General features: G+C 46.1%; 1 protein-coding gene across 1 annotated transcript in view; it reads left to right on the top strand.

Moving 5' to 3' along the window:
* Positions 1-23,892, top strand: part of LOC144156070 (condensin complex subunit 1-like) — a 65,153-nt gene extending 41,261 nt beyond the window's left edge. The window contains exons 20-32 of the mRNA XM_077687858.1: positions 4,907-4,982; positions 5,409-5,567; positions 7,301-7,698; positions 8,784-8,889; positions 9,211-9,334; positions 10,822-10,977; positions 12,907-13,084; positions 13,229-13,323; positions 13,408-13,488; positions 15,510-15,661; positions 15,794-15,831; positions 17,359-17,500; positions 17,951-23,892. Coding sequence (XP_077543984.1) covers positions 4,907-4,982; positions 5,409-5,567; positions 7,301-7,698; positions 8,784-8,889; positions 9,211-9,334; positions 10,822-10,977; positions 12,907-13,084; positions 13,229-13,323; positions 13,408-13,488; positions 15,510-15,661; positions 15,794-15,831; positions 17,359-17,500; positions 17,951-18,144 — 1,899 coding nt within the window. The 3' untranslated portion in view covers positions 18,145-23,892. The remainder of the gene's footprint in view (positions 1-4,906; positions 4,983-5,408; positions 5,568-7,300; positions 7,699-8,783; positions 8,890-9,210; positions 9,335-10,821; positions 10,978-12,906; positions 13,085-13,228; positions 13,324-13,407; positions 13,489-15,509; positions 15,662-15,793; positions 15,832-17,358; positions 17,501-17,950) is intronic.

Raw genomic sequence — 23,892 nt, 5'->3', positions numbered from 1 at the left:
GGTGATTGGTGTATTGTACACAGCGAAATACGCACTCGCTCCCTGTTAGTCCGTTGCTCACCAGAGTGACAAATCTGTGTTAGTATGACAATCTCCAGTGATATTTTTATGCATACTATTGTTACGTGGTGGCAAGACAAATGACAGGAATAATGGTTGAATGCGAAGTGATATATATCTACACGATGTCGGCCATTGCGGCTCACAGAAAAGCCACACACCATGCACACAGCTTCGTCGCCTCCGTCTTCTTTACGTGGCGCTATTACTCGCTTCCTTTCACACATGTGGGCATTTGTTTACGTGAGGAGTACCGCCCTGGCGAGTGGTGGCAAGCGGCACTGTATTCGGCGGAAACTTCAGATGGTCTATACCCGGGGACAACTTCAGAATGGCAACAGAAGTTTCCCCTGTGCCTCATCACCGCAGCCGGCTGTTGCTCTACGTGGTGCAAAAAGTGTCTTACTGCAAGTATTTTGAACGTGACACAAGGCGTTTTTGTGATTTCTCGCACTTAGTCTTCTTTTAAATTCCTGCAGCGACTGAAAAAAGACTAGGTGGGGAAAAAAAATAGTGCCCTTCCATTCTGTGAAGAAGGATGATCTGCGAAGCTGGAAGCAGTCCACGGAGTGCATGAAACCAAACTTGTTTGTTTTTAATTTGTTTACTAGCAAATTAGCTGTATAAAACTTGGAAGGACCCGAGCTTTATTCTAGCAAGCAAACGTGGAGATGTCTGTTTCCATCCCGTGTTGTCGGCGTCTTATTGTTTGTATAACACACCAACCTGATCCGTTCGGCCACGGAGGACACTAGACAGATCGCATCGGGTTGTTTGACGTCCATGATTAAACCACGACTAACTATTCTTCGGACCTGCCCAGCGAGCGCGGCCCCAGCACCGCTGTCGCGGGGATAATTTTCGCCGCTGCTAGTGGAGTGCCGCTACTTACGCCCTGTCGTTCCTCACCGCCGCAGCCGCCGCACGCGTGGGCGCAGCCTTGCAGAACACGCTATTGCAGATGCGGCGTGGAGCGTAAGTTGCGTCTGCTGTATGTAAAGCACGAAGTTTCAGACATGAAAAATACAGCTTATTCAGTCCTCTGAAGCGAGTTTTTCTTTTGAAGGAGCACGATGGTATACTGTTTCGTACCTTATTGTAGATCTGAAGAAGGTAAGGTGAGAAATGTTTCCTTTCACAAGTTCCCCGTCACCGAAGTTTGAGACAAATGGATAAAGACAGTCTCAAGAAAAGATGAGAACACCCTTCGTTTTATTTTTATTTTTTTCCCTTCACAATTGTGTTTGATTTTTGTAATTATGCGCTTTATCGCTCAACCGATCACGACAAATTGAAGCTAGCATGCTTCACTGCGCATAGTTATTGTATTTTAATATGGGCAGTTGGTGTTAAAAAGCAACGAGCAGCGGTGCGCTGTCTTTACATCTGAGCGTACCTCTCATGTTCCCACCGAATTTATTGGTGTCTTTTTTAGGTTATTCAGTTCCAAGCATCAAGGCCAGCACACTGGGCCTCATTGCGGGCTTTCGTAAGAGAACCGTCGACGAACACATTAAGTGCTCACTCTGCGTGGAGCAGCTTAAGGTGCCTCGCTCATCTGGACCTGCCACTGCGGTGATCTTCAATTTAGACGGGGTGGGCTATCTTATCCGAGGCTTCAGTTCCTGGAATTCGTATGTGCACTGGAAAGAGCGGCCCAAGCATTCGCAAAACTTGCGATATCCTACAAAAACACCGATGGCACTTTTTGTGAGGACGGTGCTACCAGCTGTACTGGAAAACAAGCTTTTCAGCCACGACGGCTCAACGGATAGTCATACGAGGGCAGTGGTTGAGCTCGGGTTGGAAAAGTTCAGCCGACCTTTTTTCACAAATTTTGTTGCGGAGAAAATGGCGAAGAGTGGCAAAGGGAAAAGGATTGTGGAAAAACCAGACTCCAGAATAGTGCTGAGAGTGTGACTACTGTGCTCCATTGTTCAAGTGAAGTGTATGGTTGTGAACGAAAATGAACTTTTGAAAAAAAAATGCCCAAGTGAAAAGGATTGTGCAATACTAGCATTCATTACTGTTCTGAAAACCTGACTACAGTGTGGCAGTGTGTGCGTAAACCGTGGCATTGTGTATGTAAATAAAATTAGCCTGTAAATAGGCTTAAAATGACATCGTTGTTGAGTTAGTAGTGTAGCAGGTCATTGTAGCACTTCACATGCACTCTCAGTAAAGAATTTCCAATTGATTCGCAAAGAAGGGGCCAAATCATCGTCGCTAATTAGTGCATGCAAGACCGTAACTAGCATCTTCAGTGCTTGAATTTTTGCATTTTGTTTTCTGAGCATAGAAAATTCTTCCGCATCCTTATAGCAAGGAAAAAACCGCTACACTTCATGAGGAATTTCAACAGAAAGCTTCAATTTTGTTGTATTTACTATAACAAAAAGAGTTCCTGGGAAGCTTTTATGACATAAGTTTGGTTTATGCTATGAACTTCCCAATGTACATCAAATTCGGTAATAACCTCCCCCTGCGAGTATGAACCTGTACACTTTGGTTAGCTAGCCAGTTCCGTTGTCAGTACGTGAGATAATGTTATTTCTTTTCAGCATCACTTCATATCAGACCACAAAACTAAATGCGTTGCGTGCACCGTAACGCATCTCACAACGGGAAAGCCAGTCAAGAGGCCCCGCCCCGCCTTAGCACGCTGAATCGGAAAAAAACATTCATTCAGGGATGGTCACCGTAAAACTGCTACTTATTCATTCGGAATTACCGAAATCAATTAACTGAACTGTGATTAAACACGAATTCCCACGCCAGACGGCTGCTACTAGCGCTCGAGCACGCATTGCCAGCGTAGCCGCCGCTTGCTGCAACAGTGCGTAAAAGCGCCCCTAGTGGCCTGGGGCCAAATGAGACTCAGCGCAAGCGCTCCCATAGAGTGCCGCTGGCTGGGCAGGTCCGAAGTAAAGTTGGTCGTGGTTTAAACCTTCCGTCAGCACAACCGACATGTCATAAGTAAGGACGCAAAAACTATAGCTGAGTATGTACCCGAGTATCAAAACCATTTTAAGCCCAGTTTTAAACAGCCAATAAAAACAGTTGATAAAACCAGCAAATGGTCGCTGGTTAAAGATACCTCGCAAAAAGTTTACCATTAATAACCAGTTCATGCCTGAGAGGGTCATGTCCCCTGGACCAGCTTTTTATAGCGAAGCTTTCTATGTCTTACTGATGGTGTCTGTAGTCCTCAAAACCCACTGCAGGAAGGCCAACTTTCTCGGGCTATGATGATAATCGTGGGTGAAGTGTGTGGGGACCCTTGTTTCCCTACGCCTCGTCTGCACATGTTTTGGTGAGCTGGGAGCTGCCATTTTTGGAAGCCGGTGTGTTATGTGAGTCATGACTTCTTCATGACCCCATGTGAAGCGCCGAACCGGCTCGCCGTGGACGTGTGTCCGAGGGCGTTGGGGAAGGAGGACCAGCTTGTAGCTTTCCTTCGCGCCTACCCTCTCCCCGACCCGTGGGGAGACCTCCTCTACCCCCGAGCCTACCTGCGGTACGCTCGAGCATTCCGCTGGGGAGTCGACTGGGCGAGCTGGTCGGAATCGGTTGGTTCGGGAGTGCCTACTCCCAATGCCCCAATGACTGAGAACCCAGTTGGCTCCATGGGACTCTGCTGAGAGATTCGGTCCTGACCGGTTGCAAGGGAAGCCCCCACCCCTTGCTCCCGCCACTGCGATGACAGATGTCCCCGCGACTTGAGTGAGCGGATGGAGCCACTGACTCCCCGTGAGCAATAGTCGTGTTGTCTGGTATATGCCCTGTATCTGCCAGGCAATGAAGCCTTATTTAGGATAGCCGGAGTCTGTCTACCACATGTGAGTGCCCAAACCCGTGCGTGAGTTTTCGGACTCCACTGGGGCTAGTATAGGCATAGCACTTTCTCTAGTGAAGCTAGCCAGGGTCCTCTGCTATCCCGTACGTTAGCCCACCAGTGAAAGAAAAAAAAAAAAAAAACGATTCCTGTGGTCAGAATCGAACCTGGGTCTCTTGCTTTGTGGAGCCGACGTTTATCTGATGCGCCATTCCGACACGGTCGAAGCTTCAATCGAAGCTTTCCATGTCTCACTGATGGCGTCTGTAGTCCACCTCAAAACCCACTGCAAGAAAGCCCAGCTTCCACCTGTATAGAAATATACGCTTTCACAGGTGAAGCCTGCTTTAGGTTTTTATATCAACACAGGAATCCACCACGAGAAACTTCGCTTTCAACCATCGCTGTTGTTAGACGGAAAGGTGCATCGTTTTTTTTACCAGTCCCTAATCAGCTAGAACTTAGAAGCTAGTGCTGATGTTGTGAATTAACTGCATAAGCACTGTTGCTCGTCTTGCTGTTGCTAGTGTCAGTATTAAACAAAATAGATTATAAATACAATCCTTTGCCAAATTTCAGCAAACAAGCAAGTGGTTCACACAAATCTTTTTTTCAAGGTTTCTAGAATAACACTGTCTCACAAAATAGAGCATTTGCTTTTTTGTAATGGCTGCAATTCACCTCTGTCGTGGTTGTTTGAGCCGTTTATCCCTCTAGTTTCACTAGAATTTGTTTTATGTAGTGATTCACCAAACATATATATATATATATATATACTGGTAGCTCAAAAATTACACCAAACTTGCCGACCATGGTGCAGATTTCGGCTGTCTGGCAGTGCTGTGGCAAAGCTAGAGCCTGGTTAACAATGCATAAATTTCAACTCTGCAGTATCGATACTTTCACAAATCAAGATGTCGTTAACAAAATCTTCAAATTGTGGAGAGTTTCTCTTGCCTGCAATAATTGCGGAGTCTCGTACTAACTCCATTCTTTTCTTTTTTTTCCTAGCTGGACAAGCCTCCAGTGCAGCGTTTAGAGGGTGATCACAACATGTTTCGAAGGCTCAAAAGCGTTCTTGTGGAAAGTAAGTGCTGCATACTGTGTGCGCAGTCCCAGCATTTGCTGCATTTAACGACTCTTATTGCTGCTTTTGAGTGTAGTACTGTAATAAAACAAAATACCAACACCTAAACTCAGTGCTTAGTGCTGACTTGTTCCATTTCTCGATATTGTTGAATTTAATCTTTTGCAATTCAGGTCCATTGGTGCTAATAAAGATTTTATTTTTTATTTTGGACTCTCACAAGGATTTAGATATTGCTGTTTCTGAGATGCGGTTGTCTTAGCATTATATTTTTCTTCAACAGTAAAAGAGAGAGAAAGCAGCTAACTTTTGCCTATGATTTACAGTTTGGTCTTGTAGCTCCTTGGTACTATGTAGTGCTACTGCTACTTAGCGTTATGCAATGTGAGTGAGCATATTGCTAGTGTTTCCTGAAACCCTTTTCAGCGTTTGCCGATACGAGCATCTCTGTTTGGAGCCCCACCATGGAAAAGGCCCTTGACGTTGTCTACAAGATGTCCAAGCAGCCATCGAAGTTTGCTGATGACCTTCTGTTCACCTTGGCTGACCAAATAATCTCACTGTCCCAGCAACAAGCAGTGAATGGTACGACATCCTGTCGTTGTCCCAGTGTTGCCCATGTTTTTTTTTTAATTCTTCCTTTGATTGCACGCGAGTGCAGTTTGTTGTTGCGCAAGTCAACAGTGCCTAACTAATGAATCAGAGTTTTATTGTCACTGATCAACACATTGGTCATGCATTGTAAAGCTGCTGGGGACTGGGTACAGCGTACATAAATTAGAAGCAGTTGTTATTTAAAGAGGTTTGTTCTCGTAGAGATGGCGCGTGTACTAAAGTCAGGTATAGTTTTGATGGAACGTTCAGTCAGTGTTTCAAGTGGATCTTGCGTCCTCTCCTGGTTCAAATGTGCCTTCAAGACACAAAGTAGCCATACATACACGCTTCCACGGGTGCTGCTTGGCATTGCCCCACGTGGCAGCTTGAAGCTGCAGCTACCTATGGAGCCCTTGACTTTCAGAGGTCGGTGCACCAAGCTAGCTTTGTTGGTGGTGTTTTTGTCTGGCTGCAGCAGTGTGCTAGCTGGTTGGTTTTGCAATGTATCGTAATGCAAGAGACGTTTATTGTGAGTCTTGTGTAAACCCAGACCAATGCAGAAGTCATTTATGCTGTATTCGGGCGGACAAAATCGTTCGGCTGGTTCTCTTGGAGCATCCTCATCCGCTGTGACTCCGAAATTGGAGTGCCTTCACTATCTTGGTGCAAGAAGGCCATGTGACACCACCTGCCGCATCTGTCACCAGTGGGCTGCCGAGTTAGATGTTTTCTGCAACTTTGCTGCCACCGAACCGAGGCCTAGCCAGCAGTTTGTTTTTGGAGGGTTTAGTTGGGCATGGAGTTTTTGTTTTTCACGCTAAAGTGCGCTGCGCACAGGCAGGTACACTGACACTATCATGGATGCCACCCATGCAGAGCGGCCGGCGGCTACAACGTGTCGGCCGTAAAGTGGTACTGGTAGCTCCAGTGACTGCTTATTACTGCTGTCCAAAATGCACCTCAAGACGTCAACAAAGTTACAAATGTGGGAAAGGGGCCGATAATGTGGTTGAAAATGGCAGTACAAATCACCATTTGAGCTCCTTACGAAAGCGGCCATCAAATATCTGCCGTGGTGGTAAGCCATCTTTGGGCGGCCCAGCTGGCTGCATGTAGTGCTTTTAAATGTGTTTGAAAATGGCACCACAGGCTGGTCCTATTGGCATGAGCAGTAAGGTCTCTCCGACTGCCACAGCACTGCAGTCGCCCGCTGTTCCAAAATTAGTAAAGCTTTCAGTTGGGGAGTCATGTCTTTCGCTGAAATTGGGGGTGGCCTCTGTATCAGCGCTGACATATAGGATTATAGCGACCAACCAAATACAACATTAAAATATTGGTGTTGATGAGGTTCATGCCGTGGAAAGAAACGTATTCTGTAATTTACATCTGATGCAAAAGGGACAAGGGTCTCGGGAGCAGCATCTTTCCTTTCCCCTCTGATGTGGCATCTATCGGTCATGGCGAAATAGGCAGCACAGAAGGGCAGGACGGCAAAGGAGCATCCCAATATTGGGATATCACTTAAAATTTCTCTATCACTCCTCTCCCTCTACGGAGGGCCGTTTGCAATGCTGGCAAATGCACATTTGGGGTCCACTTTGGGATTGGCACGGCTCCTCTTTTTCATTCTCCCGAATGGAAGCTGCTGGCACTTTGTAGTCTTCGCATTCCAAAAGCAAGCCCCTGATTGGAAGGCCTTCGTTTTTCACGTTCTTCGTCGCCAGGGGACGCTGAGGTCAGTGAGGTGCCATCGGAAGCAACTGGCACCGCCGAGCAGACTGAGCAGGCGAAGGCGGGTGACAGAGAAGGATCCCCCAACATAGCAGAGACCCCCGATTCTCGGGAAGAGCAGGGCATGGAGTGTGAAGGATCCTCCGAGGAGCCTCGGCCGCGGCCGACGATGGATGGGGTAGGGGTGAACGCAGTGGTCCAGTGCCCGAGCGTGATTCTGTCCCGCGCCCTGGCGTGCGTGGGGCAGATGGCGCTGCGGCAGCTCGTCTACCTGGACGTGGATGTTTTCACCCAACTGAAGTGGCGCCGAGACTCCGCCAAGGACTGCAAGGAGCGGCTCGCCAACCGCAAGTCCCTCTCGGCCCTGGCAGTCATCCACAACCGGAGCCAGGTGCGGTTGCAATGCTGGGCAAGCGCAAATACTTATTAAGCGAATCGAGTAGCTGCAGCATGAATAATTTAGGTAAAGTTTGAAATTCTAACTTTTGGATTTATTAATAATTGATAACTGTGAACACTCGACTTTGCTGCAGGCATGCAAGTGTGATCTGCTAGATCTAAGTGAATGAAAGTTGCTTGCACTAACAGCCTCTGCATAAACTGCCAACTCTAAAATGTTCTTCATTGAGCTAGCATGCACAAATAATACTTGAGCAACTTTTTGTCATCACAATGACCAATAGGACCTTGAAGTAGGCATTTACTTGGAAGTGAATGCATTGCCATGTTTGGAGTTCTGCCGTTGGGCAGGAAAAAGGCTGCCACTGCGCGGTATTACCTTAGATTTGGTGGCAAGATGCACACTTCTTATCTTCCAAGAGTCTTGTAACGTCTGACATAGCATGCGCGCAAAGATAACATGCGTGCAACTTGCTTGTAAGCTTTGTGCTATGCGCAAGGCATGAAAGCTCTTGCAGTTAGCAAACAAGGCGGCCCAGCCTTCTTGAAAGCTGGACTAAAGTGGCAGAGTGATGCAATAGCTTTCTTTACGTTGTGCAGAAAAAAATATGCTAATTTTATCCTGTCCCATTGCTGAGTAATTAAGGTTACCTTATTGCACAATTCATGTTAGGTTTTTTAGACTACCCAACAGTAGCAAATATTGCATCCAGATGAGGAAAATTTTGGCAAACATTCATAGGCTTCCGTGCGCAATATTTTTACTCGGGGAGCCAAGAATCATTGCCAGCACTGGAAAAACTGCAGGAAGCATTTGTACAGGTTGCAGAATCCCTGTAAAGAGAATTTTGAGAAAGTATGAACTTGGAACTGAATAAGTTCAGCCTCAAGGAACCTTCAGTGTGCAGGTAAAGTAGGGTTCAGGATAAAGATAGTGAAAGAAGTACTTAGCTTTGCTTCCAGGTAGCCCTTTTTTTTAATTTTCTAGCAGAGGGGTCCTTTATTGTTTTTTTTTAGTGTTGTTTTAACCTGTCTAGAGCATCTGAGGCATTTCGGCAGCTTTGTTTTGTTTTGCAGGAAGATCAGAGTGACCAGAGCCTTGACGAGGAAGTGACTGGCCCCGTAACAGAGGACGCTGATGCAGAGTACATCATCCACCTTTTGGACAACGTGGTGTTGGGTGGTGAGTGTCGCTTTCTGGTCCGCACCCTGTATGGGGACACGCGTCGACTATTTGACGCTCGAGACTAGTGCACTGCAAAGGCTGGAATTTTACAGCAAGGCCTGCCGAGTTGGCCGACAAATGAAACCCGGCAGCAGAGCCCAGTGCAGGAATGAAGGCTGTGTGAAATGTGGGCAAAGCCCAGTGCAAAAAGAGGGAAACTTTTCCAGGGGAATATCTGAACTTGCCAGAACAGCCATTCTCCACTCTTCTCGTTGTCTCCCCCGAAAATTGTCCCGCTGACCTGGGAAGGTGCGCTCCGCATCCCTTGCTGCTCTGCAGAGGACAGCCCACTGCGATTCTGGGCCGAGCTGGTGGTTCGCGTCGTCCAGGAAGAGGACACGTACACTGACCCAGGACTGCGCACCATGGCTTCCCTGGCCTTGGCCAAGCTCATGCTCATCAAGTGAGGGCCCACGCAGGACTGACCACCTCGAGCGGTCACGGGGAGTGTTTATGAACTGCCTTGCTTCAATCGTTGATTGAATATTGATTTTAGGGTTTAACGCGCCAACGCAATGCAGGCGATGAGGCGCGCCGTAGTGGAGGGCTCCGGATTAATTTTGACCACCCGGGGATCTTAAACGTGCGCCGAAATCTCGTACACACGGGCGTTTTTGCTTTTTGCCTCCATCAGAAAAGCGGCCGCCGTGGCCGGTAATCGAACCCACGACCTTGTGCTCAGCAGCACAGCGCCTTAGCCTCTGAGCCACCGCAGTGGGTTTGCTTCAATCGTAGAACGTGATGTATACCGAGTTCCGTGCGAAAATTTGTCCATGCATGCATCGTGCTAGCGTTATCATCATCGCTGTGATGAGCGCAGTACATGCCTGCCAACTCTCCCATTTTTCACCTATCCCATACCGATTGTACAGAAACAGTCATAAATCTCCCAAAAAAAGTGCACAAACCGGGCAAAAAAAAAAAAAGAGGAAAACACATCAAGCAGCACATCCGCATTGTAATTTCCAACAGCGCAAGTCGTATCCAAGCCATTTGGGTTCAGTGAGTGTGTAGGCCTTTTTTATAGCTCGGTTGACCACATGGCGTTGTCGAAGCCAAAGGAGAAGTATTGACAGTTTTTCTTTAGGCCTTAACTACAGCATTTCCATGCTTTGTGCCGTCCCGGAAAGGCAAGCGCTTCGGATTTCGCACGACTTGTGCATTTGACGTGAATGTGGCACATGGTAGGAAAAGTGATATTAAACTGCTTTTGGCCACGACTAAGCACCAGAACTTTGTGCGCACCACTGAGAAGCAGGGGGCCATGGACAATTTCTTTGTCAACGGCAGTGACAGTGTTGTGCATGCCAGGAGCCTCTTCTCCAGATTCCAGTCTGGGACGTGCTATGAGCAATCATGCACTGACAAGTTTTTGAAGAAAGCCAAGTCTGCCACAGTGAAGTCGTGGCAAAATCATCAGTAGGTGGACTAGCTGGGCAGTGGCCCGTGTACCCTGCTGCACCCCCAGTTGTAAATCAGTGTCATTTTGAATTTGCTTGGTTTGCAGTATTATTATGGCCTTGAAATTATGGCTGATATCGTAGGCTAGACAAGTCACGTATGCTGCAAAAAAATTAATAAATAAGTAAATTATTGCCCTCCCTTTCTGCCCCCCCTCCACGGGTAATCCCCCAATTCTCGAGGTGTGACAGCATCGTGATACCTCTTTTCATAAAGGACAGTGATGTGTTGGATTTGGGAGAGAGAAAGGAATGTAAGCGTGATGTGTGTGATGTAATGGAGAGGAAGAGAGCATGGCTTGAAAACCCCCTCACCTGCCCTTGCATTTACATTCCTACCAATTCTTTAGAGGGGAAATTTAGGTTTTCTTTTGCAAACTATCGAGAACCGCAGCTGCTTTGCAACGCTACGTGTGTGCGCTCTTTGCAGTGCTACGTTCTGTGAGCAGCACCTGACCCTGTTTTTCAACCTGCTGGAGAACTCTCCGGACCCACAGATTCGCTGCAACCTGGTGATTGCCGTGGGGGACCTCATCGTTCGATTTCCCAACTTACTTTCCAGCTGGACGGAGAAGCTCTACGCCAGGTGGGCTTTGCTCTGGGTGCCCTGACGATAAGTGTTATTCCAAAGCAAGCCATTCCAAAAGCAAACCTTGGACTAGGCACCTTTTGAGGTCATTTTTGGGTTTTCTGGTAACAAAACAACTTTGATAAATTCTTATTTATGACTGCTTTATGCAGTTGAATGCTTCTACTTATCGCAAGTGTTGCACACGTATAGCAGGAAGTGCAGCTCAGGTATTTCCATTTATTCCTAATGTTTGAAAGAAATGGAGACACACAGCATCCTCCAGGGCTAAAGCGAAAGACACATGTCCAGAGCTAAGCACTATTGTTCAGAACTACAGCTGCCTCAACTGGTCGCACAAATGTGTTTAAAACACATGCTCCGATGTGCGCGTGGTGCATTGTCGGTGTCATATTATGAAGTGCTGCACCCACTCTGCTTTCTCCACTGTTGCCTCTTTGTTTTGGCATGCTTTGGCGGATTTAGATACACGCAAGAGAAAGCTTAAAAAAATATTATTACGCGTTGCCCTTGTATTATTACGTGCTGTTTACGTCATTCAGTAAAGTGACCTGAAAACGTTTAGCGATGGCAATTTCTCTGGTACGCGCCATTGGTTCTACTGCCAAGTACCTGCCAGATGCCTGCTCTGGTGCTGTTTGTGGGTGCCACGTGATCTCCGTCTTCTGCCGCGCGCTAGAGCTTTGTGTCACTGCCGAAAAAAGGCGTGCAGGATTAGGTTTGCCTCCCACAGGGACCGCATCCCACGTGCGTGTCATCTTCCATGGGGGAATAGGCTGACCAAGTTTCACTCTTCATTATGGTTGATTCGAAATTTTTGAGTACTGAATTTTTGATCAAAGCGGATATCAAATACAGTTAAACCTCGTTATAACGAGACGGGATGTAACGACATAATGGAGATAATGAGCGAAGCGTAATTCCCCTTGAAAGGGGCCATATTGAAAACCTCATTTTAACGAGGTAAAATGTGCCCGTTACGGGATAAAACAAACAAATATTGTTAGGAAATAAAATTTTGAGCTAATTTCACGACTGCGCAACGCGGATTGGACGCGGTGAGCAACGAGATAACTGTATTTAGGAGCTCAAGACTCCCGCCATGAACCCTCTAGCAATGTGCGCAAAGCTGTACGGCGCACCATGCATCCGCTGCTCCCGCGAAGACATTCCCACCGTCCTCTTGCTGCACACGGCACACAGCCTATGCACGTGGCACGTCTGGGCGCAACGCACTCATCTGCAACTGTTGTAGCTCGCCGACATGTGCCACGGCAGCCGCGTTGCTGAAGTTGTGTGCGTGTTTTTTTTTTTTTTTTTTTTTTTTTTTTACAGTGCTTCAGCCTTATTTTTTTATCGCGATGCGTGCGTGATTCGAGCAGCATGAATGCACAAGGTGGGAAGTGAAAGTGAAAGAGTAATGCTAAACCAGAAGGTGGTTATGATAAAAGCCGTCACGTCGGGCACGAAGCTGAGCGAGCCATCGTTCACATCAGAAACTTCTTTGCAGCAAAGTCTGTTCAAAATGTGAGTTACATATTTTAAACGGCAATAAAGTAAAAGCGTGACTTTTCGTTTTTATTTCCGAAATGCGGTTGTTTTGTTGTGTATCGCCATGCGGTAAGATCCAATCTCGCCGGCTATTTGTTTTGAGTAAGTACAGTGCACAATATGTGCAGAAAATGCCTGCTACAGCTATAACGAAATATTGGTTATAACGAGCAAATCCCGGTGCATCTTCATTTTCGTTGTAACAAGATTGAACTGTAACATGTTATTCTGTCGAATGTAGATGAAAAAAGAAAAAAAATATAATATCTGTACATGCCTTAATTAAAAATGCATCATTTAGCCCAAAAGAAATTTATTTCTCCTCTGGGAGCATCAGGTGAGCATTTTCCCGCTTTCTGCTCCACAATCAAACAGGTTGCATGACCCGGTGCGGCAAGTCAAGATGAGCGCCCTGAAGACGGTCAGCTTCCTTGTCCTGAACGACATGATCAAAGTCAAGGGCCAGATCAGTGACATTGCTGTCATGGTCATGGAAGAGGACACCGAAGTGGCGGACATGTGCCGGAGATTTTTCCTTGAGCTTGGAACCAAGGTGAGTCCAGTATGGCCAGTCCTGAGATTCCAGCAGCCACTGAACTGTGACTGAATCCATCTGTGCACTGATGAATGCAGTTGTCATGCCACCCCAAGCAATTGCTAAGAAACTGTGTTTGTGTCCTTCATTTGATCTCTGCAGGGAAATGCACTGTACAATCTGCTGCCTGACATCATCAGCCATTTGACGGACGACGAGCGCGGCATAGATGAGGAGAGCTTCCGCACTGTAATGAAGTAAGCACGCTACGTCTCGGTTGGTGTGTTGCGCGAGCACTTTTTGTAGAGTGTGGTAGTAATGCGTTTTCTCTCTCAATTTAGGCTCCTCTTCTCTTGCATCAACAAGAAAAAAGATCTTGAAAACTTTGTGGAGAAGCTTTGCTTCCGATTCCTCACCATGAAGTGAGTGTACAACATCTTTGCAGTCGGATGCATTTTCCTGCGTGCAACTGTATCTTGGTTCAGCAAAGGCTTTGAATATCTTTGATGTCAAACTAATGTTACTATGAGGTTTCAAATTAGTCACAAAATTGGTTCTGAAGTTGGTAATGGCCTACGTATCGTATTATTGGGACCTTTATTGTTGAATTCGACACTACAGAAATAACAGAATGTGTACCTCTGCGTTCCTCTACGCATCAATTTTTATAGATCCTCGTTTTTAGGCCTCATTGCAACTTTTGCCTTTCACAGCACATTTGCTGAAGAGCTTAGTGGACCAAGCAGTCACCATAATCAGAGATGATTTTGTCGTGTGTGATGTGTCCTTGAAAGGGATCTCTAAGAATTTTAAGGCTTCTTGCAACCACTTTGAAAACACTATAATGCCAAACCAAGACCTTATGTTGGCCATACAAGGTATGTGCATTGAATGGAGACACTGAATCAAGAAATGGCTGACAGTTACGAGAGAGTTACATATAAGGCTGTGCATTTATTTGAAACTTTCAAATATCAAAACAAATAATGCAGTATTTCGTTCAGTTTAAATTGAATTGCACTACAGCTAAGCCTCGTTATAACAAGACCGGCTATAATGAAATAATGGGTATAACGAGCAAATTGAAATTCCCCTTGAAAGTCCCCATAGATATCAGTGTACTTAAAACCTCGTTTTAAATACTGCGTAAAACCCTCGAGGTAAATTTGCCCATTACGGGATATGACAAACAAATATCGCTAGGAAATAAAATTTTGAGCCAATTTCACAACAGTGCGCCACGCGGACTTGAGACGGTGCATAAGGCGACAGCTGACAGCTGTACATAAGGCGACAGATGCACCTTCCCGCAACATGCGCAAAGCCGGACGGTGTGCGTACGTCCGCTGTGCCCGCGAAGTCATTCCACCTTTTTCTTGCTGCGCATGGCACGCAGCCAATGCACGCGGCACTCCGGTTGCGGCGCACCTGCCTGCAACTGCTGTCACTCGCCAACTTGCGTCGTGGGAGCCGCGTTGTTGAAGTTGTGTGCGTGTTTCTTTTTATTTTTACTGCTTCAGCCTTGTCTTTTATCGTGCCGTGCGTATGATTTGAGCAGCATAAATGCGCCAGGTGGGAAGTGGAAGCGAGACGGTAGACATGAAGGCGGCTATGATAAAAGCTGCCAGATCGGGCCCGAAGCTGAGTGAGCTGTCAATCGCATCAGAAAGATGCATCAACGTCCAATTACGTACTTCTTTGCATCTAAGCCTGTTTCACATACGATTTACGTATTTTGAACTGCAACGAAGTAGGTGCGTGAAAGTTCCCTTTTATATCTGGAATGCGGTTAGTACTTTGTTGTGTACCGCAATGTGGCGCGATGCAATTTCGCCCGCTATTTGATTTGTTTTGGGCAAGTACAGCGCTCCATATTTGCATAAATGCCTGCTACGGCTGTAGTGAAACGTTGGTTATAATGAGCAAATTGCAGCACCCCTTCAGTTTCGTTACAACGAGGTTTAACTGTATTCGAAAACTTTGAATGCTTTCGGAGTATTTCAAAGTTTGTGATATTTTTTTCAGCAAACCAACTACATAGAACTATGCTTTTTTTTGTTTTTTAAATAAGAAGTGCCTCGTAAAAAGCACATGCAAAATATAAGTAGCGGATACTTGGCAATTTTCGCTTGTGATTGCTGCCAGTGTGCAATGCTTACTTGCAGTACTTGCAGTACTGTTGGCAAGTGGCTGGACACCTAGAAAAAGAGCTTTTGCCGCACCTCCTGTCTTCTTGGCTTGAAGCCCGCACCACCCTGGTGCGTGCTCTTTCACGTCCTAATGACTAGGTCGTGTACATGCGAGCATGGCCAACACCCACTAGACAAGAGATCCTAGCCGCACACTGCTTTGTTAGCTCCCAAATTTCCTGAACAAATGATGGGTAACGGATCTTCTTTTTTTCAGCTCCAAAGCGGATGACTGTTTTCGTGTCTTTTTGCAGGACGGAATGCCAGTGGCGTGATCTCGCATACTGCATGTCACTCATTCCATTTGGAGAGCGAGGCATCAGGAAGCTCTACGAAAACATTAATTGCTTTGGAGATAAGCTGCGGGTGGATGCCGTGTATGAAAGCATCATCAGCATCATATCAGGTGAGCCCTTGTTTGGACAATGACAGTACACGGCCGACCGGTTTAGTTGCGCTGCCATTTTTCAAAGTTATTGGTTTTCACAGAGATGTGTCATCTTAACCACTCGCTTTCACAACTTTCATTTTGCCTCAGGTGCGAAGAAGGTCCAGACTATGAAACCAGAAACCAAGGTACGTAACTGGCTTGAAATCATATTACCCAGCTTAGCTCAATCGTTTACATCTGTTGTGTTGGAAACTTATTGTGGATTGGAAGAAAATTTTGAAATAGTGGAGCATGTCCGGGCATGGGATACTGTCAATTTTTTATTTTTCAAAGGCGTCACTTGTTTATGGTTTTCATGTGTTCAACTTCTTTGTGTAGCCTCGGTACCGTGCACGAAAGCTAACTGTTGGAAATACAATTGCGCTAAAAAAACAAGACAAACCGAAAGAAGACACGCCAGACAGCGCAGCGCTGTGTGGTGTGTTTTCTTTTGGTTCGTCCTGCGCCCAGGAAAATGCTTCGAGCGATTTCACACACTATTCAAATATCCTAAAGGAGTTGCAAGCAGAATGCAAGAAAGAAAATATCCTGTGTTTTTCTTGCACAGTTTGTTTTTCTTCGCGGCGCCAGCAACTGCCAAATTGATTTCGGACGGGACGGCCAGAAAGTGGGTAAAAGTTCCAGACTGCAAAGGGTTAAATTTTGTTTAAGGTGTACATCCTCTTTTCAATTGGCACCCGAGGAACGACCCGGGAACAAATTCAAACAAAGCGGAAAGTGCAGGATGTTCTAAAGAAAAAAAAATAATGTCTTCCCAAAGACCGTGACGATTTCGCAAGTCGAAAAGGAATGGACGACTGCGATGGCAAAAGGCTGCAGAAATGAGTCAGTGTCGCTGCGTCATGCTCAATTTCAGCTTGGGAAAGTAGCTTATCCGGATCAAGCATACTGACGAAAGCAGCGATATATATTGGGAAGTAGACAGTAGCAGTTGACAGAAAAAAAACTGTGGTTGATTCCTCATTCATAGGATTCAGTAAAACACGAAAGTGAAATGTGAAGCAAAATCTGCAACTGAGCATGATTTGCAATTCGGCGGCTGTCGTGTGGGTGTGCTTGACGAGCGACGTCCTGCTGGCGGGTCGCTTCGGCAAAGGTGTACTGGCGTCATTTCCGTGACGGATATGACGTCAGTGAAACCTTGGTGGATCCTGGCATAAAACACTTTCGCGTTAAAATATAAAACCCGAAAACGAACAACCCTGAGTATAACGTACTCTTTACTACTAAAGGTTGCTTCCCCGCACAAAGACGCTGTGTGCAGGGGTGCACCCTTTACACGCCGCTTGCTTCATTGTACTGGCGTCATTTCTGTGACGGATATGATGTCAGAGAAATGTTCGTGTATCCCAGAATAAAACACTTTCGTGTTAAAAAGGCTCTTCCCTTCAGTGCAGCTGGGGTTAGGCAACTCCTTGATTTTTCGGTTTCTGGTGTACACCAAGGTGCTTAAGCATATGAGGCAACTTCCTGCGTAAGAGCAAGCTTCTTGCAGCTTGCTGGCTTCCGGAACGCCCGGAAGCTAGCAAAAAATCCGGAAAAAAAAAAAATAATCAGAGACCCACTGTCTTGTGCAGGAAATTTGTACAGGCATTGCGTTGTAGTATAGCGATGACCCAAGAGTCTTGCACCTGCCCCTCTTTTGTCCACAGACGCTCATTCAAGAATTCGAAGACCTCGTGGAGGAACTGCACAGCAAGGGCATCACCGAGGGCGAACTGACCCAGAGAACAAAGAAGTCAGTGGCGATGCCAAAGTCGGCCACCAGACATGGCGGCAAGCCGCCCTGTGCCAGTAAGCGATACTTTGAGCCCTTGTCCCATCCATCTGTTATTCTTTCTCTGTGTTCGTCTTACTGCGCTCTATTTTTTACCATGTAGGAAGATAAAACGAAATTGTACGAGTTGAACTGCACTATTCTGCGACAAATAAGAGGCTAAAAAGTTCATTTCTGTGCCTCCTGAAGCTTCAGAAGACCTTGTCCGAAGCTCAGGCTGTGCAGTTGTGCATTTCCCTAAAGGTGTTACACCCCCCCCCCCCCCCCTCCTTCTCCCCTCCCATTTTTATAATAATTTAATTGGGGAATAAAAAGCTAGAACCAGTCTGGGAACTTACGCACTCTGATAATTGAGTCCCAAATCTTCAAAATGCACTGCCAAATGTTTTTACTTTTATCGATTGTGCCTCAGATTTCCCCAACAAATGTTTGTCACACATGAGCGGTGCACTTCCCTCTATGCGCAGCGCCAGCAAACTTGGGAACGCAGAGCAAGAGGCGGCGGCGGAGGATGTCTTCGATCTCCGAAAGTGAGGAGGGGGATGAAGACATTGAAGTGACACCAGCGCCACTGACGACCCGCAAGGCTTTGCCTCGCCGTCAGGGCAAGGTGCAGGTACAATTTAGCGACAGCAGCGAGGACGACGAGACAGGTTCTTGAGGAATGTGTGACGGCTGCGGGCTCGCCTAGTTTCTTTTGAAGTCGTGCTAGTGGCGATGCCAAACAGCCATACCTGAACCAGAGCTATTGCAGCACACAGTAAGCACTGTGTTCCAAAGCTCGCACCAGACTCACCACTGTTCATTGCTCACTTTTTGCATCAGTGTAGTGGCTGTAAACATGTGACGTTTTAAAATGAATCTTTGCATGCTCCCCCTTCAACTTTTTCTGCCGAGAAAACTGCTGTGTCTGTACTGCATTTATTTAGAAGTCGCCATATCATGGTGACTTTAAAAGAAGATGCATGCCATGGTACCAGGGAGATCAGGCATTGCGGTTATAAGACGGTTTTGTTAGTTTTTATTTTTTTAAGCACCCATCTGGGTTTTTAGCACTCAAATGAACGGGTATTTTAGCTATGTTTTTAGCACAAAATGAACAAAAAAACATACTAAAACTGAAATTAAAGGGGCCATGAAGACAAAATACAACTTTGCTCTATTTGAAAGAACTAGACTTTGGTAGCTCATTCAGCTTCATTCCAGCCACGATAGCGTTCTTTTAACTGAAAAAAAACAACAAATATGGAACAACTTTCAAATTTTGTGCCATGGTGACATAATATGGGCATGAGTGAGGTGTTGTGAAGCGCCGCTAAAAACATTTTTGTCAGTGTGTTAGCTGCGCGTTAGCTATCAAACTAGACGATCCCCCACTACAATTGTCTAGTCATGTGTTCTAGCGGTCGTTTAGGTTGGCGGCCGCCAATCGCACAAACAAGAGTCTGTGATGTCACAGGAAAATTGCCGGGAAATGGATAGGGAGTTGCCACTGTTGATTGTGTTTTCTTTAATATCGATGATTTGTTTGAAGTTTGTGATTAAATTGGTATCATTGTCATCGGGACAAAGCATTCTTTTTAACGAACCACGTATTTTGTTTTCATGGCACTTTTAACAAAAGTTTATCAACAGTTGTATTAAGACCTTAGCAAAAGCTGCCGACCAGCACCTATTCATTACACATCAGTGCAATGCGAGTGAACTGTGCCTGTATAATTACTTGCAATGCCATGCGACCGTTTGAAAATTGCACCAGCGTTGCTGTGAGTGTAGCAGAACCCCCTGTTGTTTCGTCATGCGATATCACCCCACCATGCGCTTGCTATTTGACGTGGCTTTTGCGTGCCTTCTCGGCTCATCTCTTTCTGTCACAGCGGCCCTCTAGTTCCACATAGATTACTGCTTCACTGCACCAATGTCATGGATGATTATCTCACCAGAAACAATGTCACTTTGCATGCATTCTCACATCTGCTGTTAAGCATCCCTTTCATCCATCTTGCCAATGACAGGATCTTTTTTTGAGGTAGTGACCATACAGCATCCTTGTGGTGACCTTGTTTTCGCCTCTTATCCGATTCTATTTGTCACATGACCAAAGTACAATTAAGTATACATTAAATTACCATCTCTGATGATGATTGATGATGATTGGACACGCAACGCAGGCGATGAGGCGCGCCGTAGTGGAGGGCTCCGGATTAATTTTGACCACCTGGGGATCTTTAACGTGCGCCGAAATCTCGTACACACGGGCGTTTTTGGTTTTCGCCTCCATCAGAAAAGCGGCCGCCGCGGCCGGGAATCGAACCCGCGACCTCGTGCTCAGCAGCGCAACGCCTTAGCCACTGAGCCACCGCGGCGGGTAAATTACCATCTCTGATGGTCATTTAGGATGGCTAGGCACGAGGCTAGAGGCATGATGGGAGATAATCATTGGCTAGACAGGATACTGGTAAGCTTTCCCAGAAAACAAAAGATTTAATTAGGAAATGGCAAAGTATGACAATCTCTATCCCAGCTGACAGAATAGAACTAGCAGAGCTTTTGAAGTTGATAAGCGTAAGACAGTTGACATATGGAAGTATAATATGGAGAAGATTGAGTATGCTGTAAAGAACGGAGGCTGCCTGAAAGCAGTGGAGAGGCATGGGGAAAAATCAGATGTATGCACTTATAGACAAGCAGGGCAACGTCATCACAAATAGGGATAAAATAGTCACAGTGACCGAGGAGTTCTACAGGGATCTGTACAGTAGCCGGGACATCCAGGATAATGCTGAATGAGACAGTAGCTCAGAGGAGATAGACATCCCACCAGTAACGACCGAAGAAGTAAGGAAGGCTTTGAAAGAAATGAAAGGGGGCAAAGCACCTGGTGAGGATCAGATAACAGCAGACCTCTTGAAGGATGGCGGAGAAATTGTACTAGAAAAACTGGCAAACCTGTATACGCAATGCCTAATGACCGCAATGGTACCGGAATCTTGGAAGAACGCGAACATCATCCTAATCCATAAGAAAGGCGACATGAAGCACTTGAAAAATTACAGGCCGATCAGCTTACTGTCAGTCGTCTACAAGGTACTTACCAAGGTAATCGCTAACAGAATTTCTGCCACTTTAGATTTCAGTCAACCTAATGAACAAGCAGGGTTTTGTAAAGGCTTTCAACAATGGACCATATTTACACGATCAGTCAGGTGATAGAAAAGTTCACGGAGTACACTCAACCCCTATATATAGCCTTCATAGATTAGGAGAAAGCATTTGATTCGGTCGAAATCTCTGCAGTCATTCAGGCATTGTGAAATTTGGTGGGGGGGGGGGGGGGGGGGGGGGGGTAGACGAGCATTACGTAAGATACTAGGATATCTACAACGGGTCCAGAGCTACCATCGTCCTCCACGAGGAGAGCAGTAAAATACCAACAAGGAAGGGCGTCAGACAAGGAGACACAATCTCTACAATGCTATTCACAGCATGTTTATGAGAGGTATCCATAACATTGGATTGGGAACAGGTGGGCGTAAGGGTTAATGCAGAATACCTCAGTAACCTCAGATTTGCCGATAACATTACCTTGCTGAAGAACCCGGGGGACAAATTGCAAAGTAATAGTATTGCTTACCCCACTGGACAAGCAGAGTAGAACCGTGGGCCTGAAAATTAACATGCAGAAAGCTAAAGTAATGCTCAATAACCTCGGTAGAGCACAGCAGTTTGAGATAATGGCGAAGCAGTGGAAGTGGTAAGTGAATATATGTACCTCGGCCAAGTAGTGACCCCAGATCTCAACCATGAGGCAGAGGTTATGAGAAGGATAAGAATGGGTTGGAGTGCATTCGGCAGGCATGCTCAGATAATAAATGGCAGACTACCGTTGTCCCTGAAGAAGAAAGTGTATGATGACTGCATCTTACCGGTACTCACCTAGGGGGCAGAAATTTGGAGAAATGGAACGGAAGATGATAGGTGTAAGGTTAAGGGACAAGAAGAGAGTGGTGTGGGCCATGGAACAAACGCGTGTTAAGGACATATTAGTAGAAATTAAGAAAGAGAAATGGGTGTGGGTAGTGCATGTAATGCAAAGGCAAGATAACCATTGGTCATTAGGGTAACAAAGTGGATCCCTAGAGAAGGCAAGCGAGGCAGGGGGCGGCAGAAAGTAAGATGGGCAAATGAGATCAAGAAGTTTACGGGGATAAATTGGTCGCAGTTAGCGCAGGACCAGGATAATTGGAGATCTATGGGAGAGGCCTTTGCCCTGCAGTAGGTGTAGACAGGCTAATGATGATGATCATGATGAAATGACCATCTGTGCCTGGAAACATTGCTGGCTTTGCATTGAAGTCAGCTTTCCCATACTGGCTGGATTTGTTTTTTGCATGAACATTTTGTATGGTTTCCACCCCTGCTACAGCCCACATGGGCTGGCAGTATTCATCATCATCATCAGCAGCAGCAGCAGCCTACTCGGGTCGACAGCGGGATGAAGGCCTCTCCCATCAACCTCCAACCACTCCTGTCCTGCTCTGTTCAAGTCCACTTTTTGGCCCCGAATTTTCTTATTTCATCCCCCCACCGTGTTATTTTCTTGGATTTCCCCTTCTGGACCTGTCTCTTGGTATACTCTGTTACCCTTTTGGTCCACCGGTTGCGAGTTCTGCTCATTACATGGCCAGCGGAAGCCCATTTCTTTTTCGTTATTTGAACTATATCATCTACTTGTGTTTTTTCCCTGATCCAAAAAACTCGTTTCCTGCCCATAAGTGTTACTCCTATCATTATTCGTTCCATGGCCCGTTGAACCGACCGCAGTTTGCTTTAGTGGTAAATGTTTAATAAGGCGCTAAGCTTCAGCTCCATATGTCATCACCGGCAGAATGCATTGGTTGTACATTTTCTTTTGAGTGATACAGGTAGCTTACTTTTCATTATGTGTGAGTGCTTGCCGACACCTTCCCAGCCCATACCTATTCTGCGTGGGATTTCTCTCTCGTGGTTGGGGTCAGCACTAGCCATCTGCCCAAGGTAGTTATATTCTTCTACTTGATCTAGCGTTTTGTTACATATGCGGAAGAGGGCACTTTCGGCATCATCATTACTTTATAATTATTCATATTCATTTTTAACCCCACGGCCATGCTTTCTGATTGTAGTTCCTCAAGCATTTTTTGCAGGCGCTCTGCCGACTCCTTATAGCCAGCTGTTGGCGCATAGGCCTGTACTATCTTTAGCGTATATCCCCTGTTTAGCTTGATCACAACGGCTGCGACTCTTTCATTAATTCTGAGAAATTCCTCCACGTTCCTTGCTATTTCTCTGTGGATAAAGAATCCCACCCCCATGTTCTTTCCTCTCTTCTTGGGCTCCTCTGCAGCACAGATAGTGTCCACTAGTCAGCTCCATGAAGCCTTTACCTGTTCTTAATTCGCTTAACCCTATAATATCCCACTTAATGTCAGAGAGCTGCTGCAGTAGAACAAATAAGCTTCCCTCGCTAGGCAGCGTTCGTGTGTTAAACGTTGCCAGGGTCAAGTTCCAAAGGCGGCCTGTCCAACCCAGAGATTCTTAGCCCCCTCTGCTGTGTTGCTGGCTTGGCCACCGCCGTGGTCGGGTGCTCTACAGCTGCTGGGGACTGAGGGTCGAAATTTGCTTTGGCAAGTCATAGGAGGTGGGGGCCAACTACTACACCAGGGTGGCCAGATCCTTCTATGGCAATGGAGTGCCGTTTGCGTACCTACGAGTCTTCTTAGCGTGGTTACACCTATCTAGTTTAGTCTCTTAGGTATCCGGAATGATGGTTACTTCCGGAGCAGGCGGCACTCCATACCTGCATGGGTTGTGCTCAGAGAGCCAGGCGAAGAAAGAAGAGAAAAGAGTGTGAGAGAGAGAAAGGAATGTGCGCACTGCGAATGCAGATATTAGGTGAACAAGTGGGAAGCATCCCACAGGCTACGTTTCCACACCCCGGTGCAGTAAGACTGATCTAATGTTTCACCCGCCCCCCCCTTTTTTTTTATATGCGCAGTCGTAAGCAAACATACTGAGACGCCTGCTCACCTATGAGAGGTCTAGTGACAGCTGAAAGATGAGCCGCAGCTATGCGAATAACATATTAAGCAAATAAGTGGGAAGCATTCCGTAAACCATGTTCTCACGCACTGGCGCAGGACTGATTGTATTGTAAATAAATAAATAAAAAAGTAAAATAGCTCTGTTTATGTTTATATAGCACCAGTATGTATTTTGTGTGCGATTGAATGTGTTGCTTTACACTGACAATGCGCACCGAACAGTATTTATTTTCATGATTTTTTTTTTTTTGCATGCTCTTGGAACAAAGGAATGTGCTGTTTACTGGATCATGTGTGTTGTGAATAAATTTTTGTTTGACCTACGA

This window comes from Haemaphysalis longicornis, unplaced genomic scaffold (assembly GCF_048455015.1).
Source record: "Haemaphysalis longicornis isolate Haplotype H1 unplaced genomic scaffold, Haemaphysalis longicornis Haplotype H1 scaffold_1, whole genome shotgun sequence".
Taxonomy (NCBI): domain Eukaryota; kingdom Metazoa; phylum Arthropoda; class Arachnida; order Ixodida; family Ixodidae; genus Haemaphysalis; species Haemaphysalis longicornis.
This window is presented reverse-complemented; position numbering and strand designations above follow the sequence as displayed.